Source organism: Asterias rubens, chromosome 2 (genome assembly GCF_902459465.1).
Source record: "Asterias rubens chromosome 2, eAstRub1.3, whole genome shotgun sequence".
Lineage (NCBI taxonomy): Eukaryota > Metazoa > Echinodermata > Asteroidea > Forcipulatida > Asteriidae > Asterias > Asterias rubens.
The window spans coordinates 10117422-10132597 of record NC_047063.1 but is presented as its reverse complement, the minus strand read 5'-3'; the positions used below and the strand labels follow the sequence as shown (position 1 = coordinate 10132597).

Genomic DNA, 15176 nt, shown 5'->3' with positions numbered 1-15176 from the left:
AGGAAATACCAGAAGTCTTCGCCGAAATTTCGTTGTACATATATACAAATAAATACGTAAAATAATGTTTTAAGTTTTGTTCATGTTTTATAATCTTCTATTACATGGTTGGTGACAGTATTAATGGCCATTCTGGTGTGAAGGAATTCTTTATGTCTTTACAATTCTTAGTTTCGCTTTTTATCGCTGAATTCAATAAGATCAAATCCAGAGTTTATCAGGATTCTGGGCTTCAGGAAAGCATAACCATTTCTAGGGTCAGCTGACCCCGGTGTTGTAAAAATAAAAAAATGCGGTTTTTAATTAGGTGTCTGCGTCAGTCTGACGCATTTCTGTGTAATTTTGACACTGGTTGGGTCAGGCCCAACGGGACCCGGGATCCGGGTCTTTTCTGCTCCAGTAATTGTTAGAGTGCACTGGATAGGCCTGCTGTATGAGGTAAACAAAAACATGACAAATCTCTTTGTTTAAATCTGTTCGTTTGGTGTGTTTTTTTTGTGTTTGGGGGGGGGGGGGGATATCCCCTCGACCCCATTTCAGCGTGCAGTACTTGTCCCACGTAAAGTCTGTCTCATGCCTGTCATATGAGAAATCTACGCCAAGAGGGCAGTAGCCTGGTTACGGCACTTAGCTTTTATAGTCCGTTCTGGAAACACCCATTCAGAGTCCCCAATGTTGACTCAAAGTTTTGTTGACAATACAAAGCGCGTGTCATGCCCCACTGGCCATAAAAGCCATACCTCCTCAAGCCCAGAAAGGCACCCAAATAGGTCCAGCCATGGGGTCTTTCGTTGTCACAATACGGAAACAGCGGCCTCAGTGATGACTTTTAGCGATATTTCAGGATCCGTTGCAGGTTCAAGGTTGACGAAGGCCTTTGCTGAAGTGTTGGATGCCTGCAGTTTTGGTGACGAGGTGGTTTACCAATGTCACAATATTATTGTTTTTCTGTAAAAGCTGAGTTCGTTTTGGTGAATTTTTGAACGGTCCCTCCTCAGCGCACGGATGTATTATGCATAGTCGGCCTTATAGTTTTCAGGAACTATAATATGCACGGTGTGAAAACAACACGACATTTCAGTTTGTTGTGAATGATATTGGAGATCCAGATGATTACATCTCGTCGCTCCACTGCCTCCCTGCTAGATAAATACCTAAATTTAAAACATCGGCAGATCTGTTTTAAGTGCGACGTTGTCCAACGTTGCCTCAGCCCAAAGATTGAATAAATTTGTGTGGTACATCGGAGCAACCACAGAGCACGGGAGCAACTCGGACTGATAAGCCCGGCTGGATTTACTGATGTTTGCTGGTCCACGATCGAGGAAAGGGCTGATGTTGTAGACACCATGGAAATTGAAAAGGTTAGTTGAAACTTGGAGGAAACTCCATTATAATTCCCATCCAAAAGTAGAGTAGAAAGTGTAGGCCTATATACCTGGAAACGTGTTCGTATCACGCCTCCACTTGTTCATTCGATCATGATTCGATATAGGCCTAGTATCTATAGTTTACCTCAATGAGATATCCCTTTTTGTAAAAATTAGTGGCAAAAGTGGTGGCGTAATGCAGAAAGTTATCCCTATACATATATTCACGGTGTTTATTTGTGAAATGGGTGATCGTTACCTATAGGGAAGGGAAAACCTGTTTCAGTGTTCCGAAATGTGTTCTTGTGATTTAAAATTATGCTGATTGCTAGATCCATGTCTATTTTCTTTAGGGAATGGGGATTGCTGCTTGCGCCTAGTATCGGGTAGGCATTTTAAAATGAACAAAATATTTTGAAACTGCCCCATAAAGATTGAGACGCAAATATTGTTTCTGTCAAGTACTGTTCAATTTATTGGATTTAAAATCTAAACAAAAATAACATTTGCATGGGACTGTCCATATAGGCGTATTATATGTCATGTTTTATATCCCATGTTTTATTGATTTCCAAATGTTGTAACTCGAATGTCTCCCAGTTTGGATTATAGTACATTTGCGACTGCTCTCACCAGCGGCGGCAAAGTCATACACTGCATTTAATTATTTAGCTAAAATCAATTGGCAAACACAAACTTCTTTGCGTACCTCATTTAATATGTAAACATCGGAGGTTAGACGTACACGGAACCCTCGTTCTAAACGGTTCTGCTTCTGATGAGTAAAATATCTGAAGTATGGAATCTCATTTCTGCGTTGTGTTTCTTCATTTATTTGTTTCCTCTTGTAAATGTTCATGGTTCTAATGGTTGATTTGACTAGTGCGCTCTTGTTAAGACGACTATTAATTCATGTTAAACCAGGAGATCATGCCTCCTTCAGCAGTCTGACCTATAAATAATTGTTTAAATTATCATTTAGAGTAATTTTGAACAAGGTGAAATAATTTGTCTCGGTCTCTGAATTTTGTTCTCTCAATCTTGCACCTCTGTGTATTGACATTGCGTCCATAAAGTAATTATCTAGTGATTAATTTGTAATCCATAACACGAACTGTTAACAGGAGTAGGGCATGTTTTTTAACGTTGTTGATGAAGTCATGGGAACAAATTCAAAGCTCACCAGCTATCGTCTCATAATGTATTGACACTGGAGGTTGTTCATTTTTATCTCGGAGAATCGTGACAATTATTGACTATCATAAGGGATGGTTTGTATCGTTATCTATACGCAAGCATACCTATCACGGTTTTGGCCTTTTGCTTTTCTGCCTGTCATGGCCACACTAATGTAACCAAACTGAGGCTGGAATTGACAATAGAATAACTGTCATTATCACTGTGGGAGTAGGGAACCCAACAAAGATGGCTATACAATGACAAAGTATACCATTGTTTTGAAAGAGTAATTAATAATAATAAACACACCACAAACAGCCAACCGGTTTATTATGTTTTGTTCGATCACGTTTAAAACGTTTATTGGTAATCACTCTTAAAATTAATGTCAATAAAAACTAACACTAGGTAGAAGTACAACAGCTATCGACAGGTTAAAGCATTTGAAGAACATTTTATTTCGAAGTAATGAGGTTTTGCACAAAAATATGTAATTTGTTATCCCCCAAAATTTGAATCTGAGAAGCGTTTCTGTCAAAACGCTTCTAAGATTGAGTATTTCAATTACGGATGATTTTTGCCGGAAAATTCTATTAGCGCGGATTTTCGGCAATATCTCAAAAACACGACCGCCTTTGGAAATGAAAGTTTCACATGTTAATGTCGCTGCATACATCCAACACACTCGACATTACAAAAACAAAAACAAATGTATGCTTTGCTAACATATAAATGGTCAACAAATAGACGGTTCATTTGAATGACTTTCACACAATGTTGTCGGACACTTGCTATACTCCTACTCGACTAGCCGATCCGATTTGCTCATGTAGCTCACGCATCATTGATCCAAAGCTGTGTTAAAAAATGCAAACACTTGTAAATAGAGGATTTGTTCAAGTGAAGGGACACACACAAAAACTTTGCTGTCTGCATTACTGCATACATGTAGCATCAACACAAGCAACGTTAACTCAAATTGGGGTTATTGCGCTTGAGTGGAGCGCTGTTGTGTTCCACGGGACCCCAAGGTCTGATCGTTTTGAGTACTTTGTGCTTGGTGTTTTGGTTCCTAGTTGCCAGGGTCGGAGGTCAGTGCAACTATGGTAACGAACAAACTTTTGGTGTGGAAATGCCTATTTTTGTTAGGGATCGTGTGTAAATGGACAGCAAAGGAGAAGCAGTTAAAGACTCGCTTAGCCAGGGTCGTGTTTAGCTCAAAGTTGGTATGAACTCGTTTCGTTAGCCATATGGTGGGCTTGAACAACTTTGATGCCGTCTGCCCTTTTGAAACTGAAAAAAAAAGAAACCTCTCCACGTAATTGTGTCAAACGATGTATGAGTACAGGTACAACATTTCTTCTGATTATCAATGATGTATTGCTACTTGCTAGGCCTATTAATATCGCGTAGAAGATTTTATAAAAGGCTCAACGTTATTTTAAAATAAAATGGGTGGTGTATCATCAATGTCCGCAACTTCTGTATATGTTTTGTATTTTATAATTAGATTGTCAGCACTGAACTTCGGTATTCCAAAAATGCAAAATCCATTTGTGTATACTTCCTTTGTGTTTTATAAAGGTTCCTTCCTAGAACTTAACAGTCAATGACCCTCACAAATAAAACACCACATACAAAAAGCTGCTCCCTCCAAACATCATATGCCTTGTTCAACATGCCTAGATTGATTGATTGATCGCAGTGGTCAAAGGAGACAAAAATCAATTCGTGTTAAAACTTTATGGAGTGTGGTGTGGGTCGATATGCAATTTTTAACCCCCAAGAGGGGACATGTCGACAGACTGTGGTCTAGGCCTACGTGACAATACAGTAAACATGTAAGTGTACTAGTAGTATACACGGTGTACACACCGCACGGTTGTTAAGAAGATATTTATGTCAATTCACACGTTCCAACAGCTTTTCTGGGCCGGATTTTCACTTTTCAGTTTAAACATGGAGGTAGAGTTGGTATAAAAGAACCAAGATGTAAATTCTCTTTGTCATGGGAGCCTGTATGGAAATGTATTGAGTTAACTGCTGGAAAGATGTAGAGTGATTTGTAAATCGCTTCGTTATGACTGAACTGGTTCATGAACAGCTGGTGGTAAGACTGTGACATATTTTAGTAGCATTTGATGATGAGTTTGTGTGTATGTTCGTCCTCCGTTTTGCGTGTTTTAACCACTTAAAAGTGGTCGAGTCATGTGGGAAGAAATGTGAAGATGATGGTAGAAATGACCGCCATGATTTTTTATACTTCAGGTACGACCTGGAAAGTTTTGATATTATGAAAATGGATGTCAAAGATATTTAATATAAAAACGTTTACCATTCATTGATGTACTAAAGTTCGCTTGGAAATTTCAGCTCTCGATCATTTGGGTATAAAACCCAACCTGTAAACCTTTATAAGAATGGTGCGGCCATCTTTATTTCTCCTATTCACCATGTAAGTCACGTCTTATATTCTTTTTAAAATGGGCAAATACTTTGTACTTAGTTTGAATGGATGACAAGGAATTGGAAGGAGCGTTTGTGAGATTATGGGAATATTCAGGGAATCGTGAAAGGAATTGTGTCTTTGATGATACAAGATCGAATTTGATCAAGACTTTTGGCTAAAGGCCGTCGCAGATCTTTCCTTAACCCCCCCCCCCCCTTCCCCGCCCAGGAGTAACACGCACACATTTTGGAAAAAGTCACCATTGCCAGTTTCTCTCCCAATGTATTTTTTTCTTAATAAGGAGAAAACCTGGGATTGACCTGTAGCCAAATATATTTGTCAGGATATATTCTGATATCAATTTCCATGCTCTTGTGAATAATCACCGGCCTGCCGTACACCATGGGATGGCCAGGGAATATATTTAAGCTTCCATGTGGACGCCTTTTGGAGGTTCTCTGGTGTGTTTTTCTTCGACCCCAATGCTTAATTTCAGGTATTTTTTCTGCTGTTCCTAGGTAGCAGCCCACAATGCAGATGCCTACAATCCGGGAAGAGGTTCAGCCCAAAAACGAAAGGTGCGCTTAATTAATATTTATGTACTCTCAATTAATGCTTTCCTCTCGTACAAAAATTAGTGATATGGGGATTTTCAAAGCGAGGCTAGACGCCAGGGAGTGGACCTAGCACTATAATCAACCTTCGAACATACATGTACGCCGGAGGTCGGACATTTCCTTTTATGGTTACTCTCTTAATGTAACTTGTGAGGGACAACTCTTTTTCGAGTGGTCTTCCACTCGTTTAGATTGAAGTTTGCATCTTTTTGAGGGATTTTTCACTCTGTCCTGGAGTGGAAACCCCTCTAAAAGAGTGAAATAACCACCACTCTTTTTGAGGAGGACAGCTCGAAATGTAAAGAGTGGTGTTTTTCACTATTTTACATTAAGAGAGTAGGCCTATACGCACGTTTCTTGTAAACAATATTATGATCCTCAACATTCTCGGTGGCGTTTGGGACTAGTTTGTATTGATTTGAACAGCACAACCTACTAAAACCAAAACTAATGAAACAAGTGATTTTAATGGCAATTATACATCATTGATAGTTGCAGCTGTACTTTTCGGGAAAGAAAGTGGAAGTGTGGTTAATATGAAATATCGCCCCAACGACCTATTAACACTTGCCATTCTGTTGGGGAAAAACGACGATTTCAAACTGTGTGTCTTCATGTAAACAAACCTACTCGTTCAGACCATCCCAGATGATGGACGGCCGAAAATTGATGCAACTTTTTTTCTCTTGAATATGAAAAAACACCCAGCGGAACGATTTCGCTGGATTACTCACAGTTATGTTTTGTAGTAACCCAAAGTACATTTTCATCTTTGCAAATGATGTAATCTATCTATTAACTGAGTGATGCTCAGATACACAGTGCGTATAATCACCCTCTATGGTATAATAAGAAAATCATTCTTCAACATTTTTCATCTGGCAATCTTGCAAATCAAAAAGGTTTTGCGCTTTCGCATGAGCACAAGGCCGGACGTAATCCACTCATTTAGAGAATAAAAACTGGATCAAGATCTTGGAGCCACCCAGTGAAAATCACTGTTGTTCCACTACTTTTGTATTCGAATGCATTAGCATATTTTCCAACAATGACGTAGATAACCTACTGAGGACTCTATACCTTCCAGTTTGCTTGCGGCATGCTTGAGGCATTGTTTAACACAAAATCTCAAGGCTCTCCACATTACATGTACGTTATCAGTAGTCTTATTTTTACACACAACCTGAGGCTCATGGGCCATTAGCATCTTTTCATAGCTCTCTGATTGGTCGATAAACCCCCTGGCCGTGATGGTTGGCCTCACAAGGCTCGAAACTAGACCTCCTCGAAGACGAATGGGGGTGAAAAAAACACGTGAAAAATAAAAACCAAATTATTCACAGCAGAATTGACCACGTAGCCATGTGAACGAACCGACAGTGTTCTCACAGGCAGGCCACCCTGATGGATGGATGTCTGCACGAGCTCCATGTCAGAGAGGTCGACCAGAGTCGATGTTAGTTTTGTCATCCTGGTTCCGTTACTTTTGAACTTTGCATTTTGCACCTTGATTTATTAATTTAAGTCGTCACTTGAGTGGATTATATTGGTGCAATATTTGACCAATCTGCATTTCGATCTTGGGCCTGATGTTGTGTAGAGTGAGCAGTGTTGAGCTATGCCTAAAATTTGAGCTGAGTGCGGATGGAGACTTTTTATGCGAGGGAATTCAGATAAGGGTTTTCTGCGATAACTTTTTTTTCTGTCGTGAGAAGAAATTTTGTATTATGATAGGACGATGTTTCTTTACAAAAGCTCAGGTAAATGGGTTTGAGTTACTGTTTAGTCTACCTAAAGAGTCTGGGTGATATTGGTTACACATCTCGGCTTTTTGAGGTGTTGTATAAAAACGTCTGGGTGTGATTTCTAAACACGATTTTGTTCTCTCTTCCATCCACAGAGGGACAAAGCACAAGAGCAACTGCGACACCGGATGAGAAGACGGAACAATGGTAAGTTGATATTTGTTTTCAAAGTATCCATATATATTAATTTTAAAGCTATTTCGTGAGCTTAAATCATTACAATTGGGAATTAATATCAATTTGTCAACACTGATTTGACACGTACACATATTTTCTTACAAACTTTTATTCCAATATGGTGGCTGGTCGATAAAGTGAAGACAGAGTCAGTTGATAAGAAATAAACCTCCCGGGTCAGCATTGAACTGGAGTCCCGTTTCTACTTTCCGAATCAATTGACCTAGGAACTGTCTTTCACCTTTTTTGTCAGTTTGAACCATTGCCAGGGCATTTCGAAATAGATTCCGGGTCCAACTGACCCCAGAAATGAATCAGGTCCAAAGGGACTTGGAGTCCATATTTTGATCAGGTAGTCTTTATAGTGTAGGTATGAGCGTAAAAAGTTGAAGATTTTGTGGTGGTGAACAAGTCTGTTTTATACTAAACTTGTATCTGCATGGTAAGAATCCCCAGCACTTGAACAAAACACGACGAGGTGGTTTACAAATTGTCGAAATATTTTGAAGCTTGTGCCGAGTAAACAAAGTGAGACCTACTTTAGCGATAAGCCTAGATTCGTGTATGATTTTTGCAACAAATCGTAAGTTTGGGATAACATGCCACCTTTGTCTCCAGGTCAAAATTGTATGTCCAAACATCGAAACATAGATTGCTTTGGCTCGTCAATATTTATACTTCTAGAACACGTCTCTTAGATAAATAGTTCCAACTTATCTAAATAATGACTGGATGTGTTCATTTTTCAATTAGGTTGTCTCGTTCGTGTTTTAAAGTTTGCGTCCACCGTTTTTGGAACTTCGGGCGAGCCGGTGGGCAGGGGTAGGGCCAACGTTTAGACCGTGCATGGAGGCAACGTCAAGGCTTCGTTGCCTCCGTGTGAGTGCCTGTGGCTCGTCAATATTTATACTTCTAGAACACGTCTCTCAGATAAATAGTTCGACTTATCTAAAAGAATGGGAGGGATGGGGGGTGTTCATTTTTCAATTAGGTTGTCTCGTTCGTGTTTTAATGTTTGCGTCCACCATTTTTTAACTTCTGGCGAGCCGGTGGGCAGGTGTATGGCGGCTCAAGTTAAGAGCGTGCATGGAGGCAACGGCTACCGCCTTTTGAAATGCTATCGAGAACGTTATTTAGTTGAAGACTCCTCAAAATCACCAGTCCGTATTTCAATTGCCACAGTTGCAGGGGAAAAAATAAAATGAGATTGTCATTGTTTTCTTTAAAGGCAGTGGACACTATTGGTAATTGTCAAAGACTAGCCTTAACAGTTAGTGTATCTCAACATATGCATTAAATAACAAACCTGTGAAAATTTAAGCTCAATCGGTCATCGAAGTTGCGAGACAATAATGAAAGAAAAATAACCCTTGCAACACGAAGTTGTGTGCGTTTAGATGGTTGATTTCGAGACCTCAAGTTCTAAACTTGAGGTCTCGAAATCAAATTCGTGGAAAATTACTTCTTTCTCGAAAACTATGGCACTTCCGTATAGAGCTATATTACATTGTCAATATATATAGCTCTATGGAAACTTCACATGATGGTTTTATGGTTTAAGTTTGGAAACTATAGAGAGTTTTATGCGAATAAAATTACTATTAGTATTAGAAACATATATGTTATGTCCCCTAATCCTTTGTAACCTTGGACAAGATTGAACCTGATATATAACAAAATTAAATGCAACTTAAACGTTTTATTAACGATTTTTACATCATGACATACTGAAAATAAATATCACAAGAGTGAGATGAGAGGGCATGGATCATGTAAATATTGTTCATGTTTTGCGTCACTCCAGGTACCTCTTCCTCAATGGTTTCATCCAGACTGAAGAACTCCTCCCACAGCGGCATGGGTGAAACCACTCAAGTACAAGGGGTGAAAACCGTGTGGCACACCATAAAGAACAACTCAAAAGACGAATGGTAAATAAGTTCTGATACTCCCTGTGGGGTAATTTCAGCCTAGATTGTTGACAAACTCTTCAAATTCGTGTTTACATTGCAACATTTAGGAGGGCCTGCTATTCTAGTATATCGTTAATTTTTTATGTGTGACCGAATGCGTTACAATAAAATATTTAGAACCCATTTGTGATGCAGTTACAAATGTACAGCCGTCTTGCATCCGAATAGTTGAGAGTGCTGAATAAATCCTTCATTGCAGTAAACAATTTAAAATGCATTGCCTGCGTGTTATTAGTGCTCAAATTGCCTACTTGGATGCTGGCTTGCGAGTCCGGTAACCATTTTATATATTAAAGGCACTGGACACTTTTGGTCTCTACTCAAAATAATTATTAGGTATTTACTCAAAATAATTATTAGCATAAAATCTTACTTGGTCACTAGTAATTGGGAGTTGTTGATATAGTATAAAACATTGTGAGAAACGGCTCCATCTGAGGTAACATAGTTTTCGAGAAAGAATTAGATTTCAAAACCTCAGAATTATAATTTGAGGTCTCGAAATCAAGCATCTGAAAGCACACAACTTCGTGTGAACTGGGTTGTTTTCTTTTCATTATTATCTCGCAACTTCGACGACCAATTAAGCTCAAATTTTCACAGGTTTGTTATTTTATGCATATGTTGAGATACACTGAGTGAGAAGACTGGTCATAGTTAATTACCAATAGTGTCCAGTGTTTTTAAAGGCAGAGTCTGACTTCAATTATCCAAACTGAAAACCATTAGTGGTTTTTGTATTGTGTGCATATTCTTTTGTACTGTCACTTTCAACATGTTAAGGACAAAATTATCATGTCATGATTGTTTTTAGCAGTTTGTCATAATTTCTTACTCCCAAGAATTCAGTGAATTTATTCTAGAATTCAGTGAATTTATTCTATAATTCAATTGAAATCCTACACATTGGTTTTTGAATTGTGCTAATTTTTCACTGTCACTTTCAACAAAGACAAGTTATCATGAAGAGAGAGTTTGTTTACCATATAACTGACCTTGGGTCTTAGATAACTATCACTGGTCCAGTGGTGCCTTTGAGCGTTGAGTTACCGTGGTTTTGTTGTGAATTTAGTAATCTACAATTTGTAACTGTTCAGTCACAAGTGAAATCTGAGATCGATGTTACCTCCTGCAATACCTACAAACTTCGTTTTCATTGAATCGGACATTTGAACATTAAAGCAAGCAGACAGACCATACACAGGCTAGACCTACTAGGCTTTTTTCCACATCACAAACCAAAGTTGATAGGCACATCAATTGTGTAGGCCTTATGTTCACAAAATCAAAACCAGTCTAAGTCTAGGATAAAGCATGAAATAAATATATAAATATGCAAATTTATCTTTATAATCATCTTATATTAAACTTGACCATTTAGCCACTGGACCACCCAGCTGCCTATAAGGGTAAAGCAATACACTTTTAACATGCGGCAGGGAAAAACCTCAAACCTCGCTTGCTTGTGTTTGTAGAAAAAATTAACTTCAAACTTGATAGTCATTAGTACGCATTGGTCAATCCATGTTGACTGGAGATCATTATTAATTCCCCTCCCCCAATATCACTAATGTTGATGAAATAATTTAGCTCTTACCCAACAAAATGATCTACTGTTGACAAAAACTAAATAATGAAAGGCTTCCGACAATACTGTTACTATAATATTATTAAATAATGCCTTCCTTGAATAAATACACAACTATCAACTATAAAGCATTACTCAGACATTATCGCGATATGCGCTGAATGAGAACTAGTTGCTATACTGTCTCAAAACTGATCTTTCTAAATGCTATTTGTTCTCATCCAGGCAAACCCAGGAAGCTCGTTATAGTGCCCTCGCCCACCCAGATAGGGTGACTGGTGGTGAAAAGAAGGCCAGGCATGAGGTTGTACCATTAGGGGAGCTGGTGGACAGGGTGATGCAAAGAAGAGGTCACATGAAAGACACGTCCCCTATGACCATCAGGTAAATGTTACTTAAAATCTTGCTTGAGTTGGTTCGTTCGAAGAGTAATACCCATCATTTTGGCATATATCAGCTCCGTTGACTGCTCTTTATTCCGACACCCCTTTGCTCCACAACCCTATGTTATGAAAAACCCTGTGATTTATTTGATGGGGTTAGAGTTATTGACTAGGAATAACTTTAGGATGAGGAAAATACAATCAGGTTGTAGGAACACAGGGGTGTCGAAACATAACCATCAGCACACATTGCCCTCACTCAAGTTGGCTTATGATTCTTCAGTATTAGCCTTTGATTTGGGTGTATACAGACAAATTTACCCAAACCTAACGGCCTTATAGTGTCAAGTCAACCATATCTCAAAATGGCTTATTCGAGGAAGTCTTCAGTCACTTTCAGCTAGAGTGTGCAACTCCAATCAGAAATAAGTCTTATGAAGCATTTCCTGATGAGACCTATTATCTTTAAGAATGTTTCGCTTACTTTTGGATTTATATCTTTCTCCTGCAGAGCCATCAAACCCCCTGCACCACCGTATGCGATTCAACAGCCTTCTCTTATCAGGTAGTTATGTTTTCCTTCTGTGTTTTAATTTTTACCAACTTGACATATGAAAATTTACCATTTCCCAACGTGCTTATTTCTACATAGCAAACATCTAGAAATCATCAGGGCCCAGTTTCACAAAAGCCTGTAAGCACTCAAAACTTACTCAGCACTGGAAAATCTTGCTTAGCAGAGAAACAGTCTCCAGCCAACATTCCATTAGGTTTATATTGCTGTGACTGGGGCCAACTCATTTGTTATGTTTGGTTAGCAAATAAATTTGCAAAGCAGTATTTTCTGCTAAACAGCTTTATGAAATTAGGCCTTGATGGATTAAACATTGAAAAGGCTTCTGCCTCTATTTAATATGTTTTGATGACTTTTTCCATTGAATACAGAAAAATGGTACATGTACAGCAGCCCATCACCAAAAGAAAGCCCAAAAGTAGTGGACCATATGTTGTCGTCCTGAAACGAGACATCTCAACTAAGAGCTCAGATCCAGCCATGAATACCGGGTCAAAAGCTCTACCTCCAATCAAACAGCAGAACAACTCAGAGGATGTGGAGATGGGGACATGGAGACCAGAGCTTGAGACGAACCACAAACCCTACATTCACCCAAATGCAGAGGACAGGTCTGTGACAAACTATCGGCTACAGATGCAGCAAGCTATTAAGATAGCGGAGCTCAGAGGTGATTTCACCACCAGTACTAAACCAATGCACAAACATGCACCTCTCCCTGCCATCCAGGTCTCGTATGAAGTAGATGAGGATCAGCCTCTAGAGACAAGTGTTAAGGTGGAACTTGACGTCGATGCTACAACGGCAACAGAGGAACCGATAATTGTTGAACAGAAAGAAAAACAGGTGGATAACCAGGAAAGTGTGAAGATTGTAACCAAGGACTCAAACGTATTAAATCCCAACAGATTTACATCAAGCAAAGAGGTACTGACACAAATGCAGGCACGGAAGCAAGCAAAGAGGAGGAAAATCAAAGGGGATGATTTCAAGAATCCGTTGAGAACTCGCAACAGGTACACTGCAAAGTCTAAACAGTTCAAAGCAGACATAAACAAGGAACGGGAGCTGTCAATGATCCAGGAGGACCAGTCTTCGATAAGTGACAGGCTGAGCAGATTGTCTGCTGGGAGAACTAGTGTAGCCTCCTTCCGGAGTGTTGCTTCTCTCAAACGAATTGAAGAAACTGAGGTACCAGGTGATCGTACAACACGACCCCAAGCTGGTAGAAGTAGAGGTTTAAACATCACTGAGACACCAACTAGAGGAGATGAATATGATACACAACCATCAGCCGAAGAAGATGAAAATGAAAACAGTGACCATGAGAGAGGTCTTAGTCCTACTGAGTACTCATCTGAACATTGCTCCAGCAACAATAACATTCATGATGCTAAACATAATAGTGAAACCAAGTCTGAATCTGAACCTAGCAAGACCGACACAATCATAACAGACACTGATAAACCCTCAACAATGTCAAAAGATGAAAGTATTTGTCAGACTAGCTCTGTTGTTGTCCAAACGTCCTCTGAAAAAGATCAAAATATGGTTTGGATTCCTGGTAAAGGCAGCCCCTCACCAGACAGTTTCACGGACTCTGAAACGGAAGCCAGCAATGATGACCCATCAACATTTTCACAAAATAATAACGGTGAGTTTCATAACTCAGACAGAACAGATGATTCTCTAGAGGGAGACTCAAATAAGTCAAATCGTACCAGTGAGAATCCTGACAAATCAGAGGATGACTCGCTCGTTGTTATGGACACTATAAAGCAGCAATCTGTAGATCGGTTTAGAGAGGCAGACAGTCACCAGGGTATCCCAGCTCTGGAGACCTTCGATAGGAGAGACGTGATCTTGCCGGCAGAGACTGTTCAATAGGGGGAGGTCTTTTATTTATCTTAATAGTGGCTGATTCTTATACATGTACATGTTTAGCGCAAATTCATTTGCACTCAGTGACGCTCAAGGCGCTTCAACATTCACTATTATCCTGGTTTTGTTTGAGGAAGTTCACATCAACTGCAACTTTCCCCACCCCATCTAAATCCAACAGCATGATTTGTTTGATTCTGTTTGAATGAGGATTGCGATCTAAACTGATGACCCTTTCCATGAGACCAGACTATAATTCGGGGCAGTCATGGAAGTGCGCATTTAAGTTGGTTGGAAAAATAGCATATGCACTACCTTTTAGAGCAAATTCACAGATTATATCAGGGTAGAGATTGTTCAGACTTCTCAAGTGCTTTGGATACTGTTTCCTAAAGCTCCTTGGAATCTATAACCCCAGGGGTTACCAAACGGAAGAAATGGCATCATTTCAACATACTTTTGAATTTGTATCCAAGTTTCAGACTTTTTCGTATGTTTGTTCCAAGAATTTGCTTTATAGCTAAAACATGCGACATTTGGTAAAGATCTTTCATCAGCATTCAAAACCATGCATTATTTTCACCTTTGCATATTGTGCGTTAGTTTTTGAATTCTATTGTTGGAAGCTTTTGTGCAATAGCTCATGCCCACAAAGGCTAGATAAAGTAGCGACATAAAATGTTGCCCTGTTCGCAAATACTTATTGTCAAGAAAACAAAAATATTGTTTTCATAATGATCATGAAATTTACAAAACACAGACAATGTACTGCACATGTCTTCTAGTGAGGTTTGCAGGTACACCATTTAAATTAACTTAATCTTAAAGCTGTGATGGTTCTAGGAAGAACCATTGTGCCATCATCATCATCATGTCGAGCGCCATCTAGAAGCTCGAGCCTGCCCAGTGATTTTTCTCCAGATGTTCCGGTCCAGCATGCAGGAGCGAAGTTCCTCAGCGCTTGTCAAGCCGGTGTCTCGTTTTAGTGTGTCTACAAAGGAGAGACATCTTCTCCCACGCGAGGCCATGAGCATCTACAGTACAGGAGATCGCTAGACTCTTCTGCTGCATGCTGCTCGTACTGCCAAAGAAGTTTTGCTAACAGGTAAAAACAACATTGGGCAGCCGTCCAGCAATCTTCTGAAGATGAGCTGAGCACACCGATTGAAGTGGTTCTTCA

General features: G+C 39.5%; 1 protein-coding gene across 2 annotated transcripts; it reads left to right on the top strand.

Moving 5' to 3' along the window:
- The first annotated feature begins 855 nt into the window (after positions 1-855).
- Positions 856-14422, top strand: LOC117307432. 2 transcript variants are annotated; one of them, XM_033792178.1, is made up of 7 exons: positions 856-1364; positions 5517-5576; positions 7516-7567; positions 9402-9528; positions 11384-11542; positions 12053-12106; positions 12487-14422. In XM_033792178.1, exons 1-7 carry the CDS (start codon positions 1350-1352, stop codon positions 14000-14002), a joined length of 1983 nt encoding a protein of 660 aa, XP_033648069.1. In that variant the 5' UTR covers positions 856-1349; the 3' UTR covers positions 14003-14422. The 2 variants fall into 2 exon arrangements, with proteins under 2 accessions (XP_033648069.1, XP_033648068.1); XM_033792177.1 differs by lacking the exon at positions 856-1364 and adding an exon at positions 4548-4659.
- The last annotated feature ends 754 nt before the right edge of the window (positions 14423-15176 follow it).

What these genes read in the sequence shown, in the direction of transcription:
- LOC117307432 (XM_033792177.1), top strand. Translation starts at nt 4,630, where the DNA reads ATGACTGAACTGGTTCATGAACAGCTGGTG. An exon ending in AACAACTCAAAAGACGAATG is followed by an intron (nt 9,529 to 11,383) that starts GTAAATAAGTTC and finishes GTTCTCATCCAG; the next exon opens with GCAAACCCAGGAAGCTCGTT. An exon ending in ACGTCCCCTATGACCATCAG is followed by an intron (nt 11,543 to 12,052) that starts GTAAATGTTACT and finishes TTTCTCCTGCAG; the next exon opens with AGCCATCAAACCCCCTGCAC.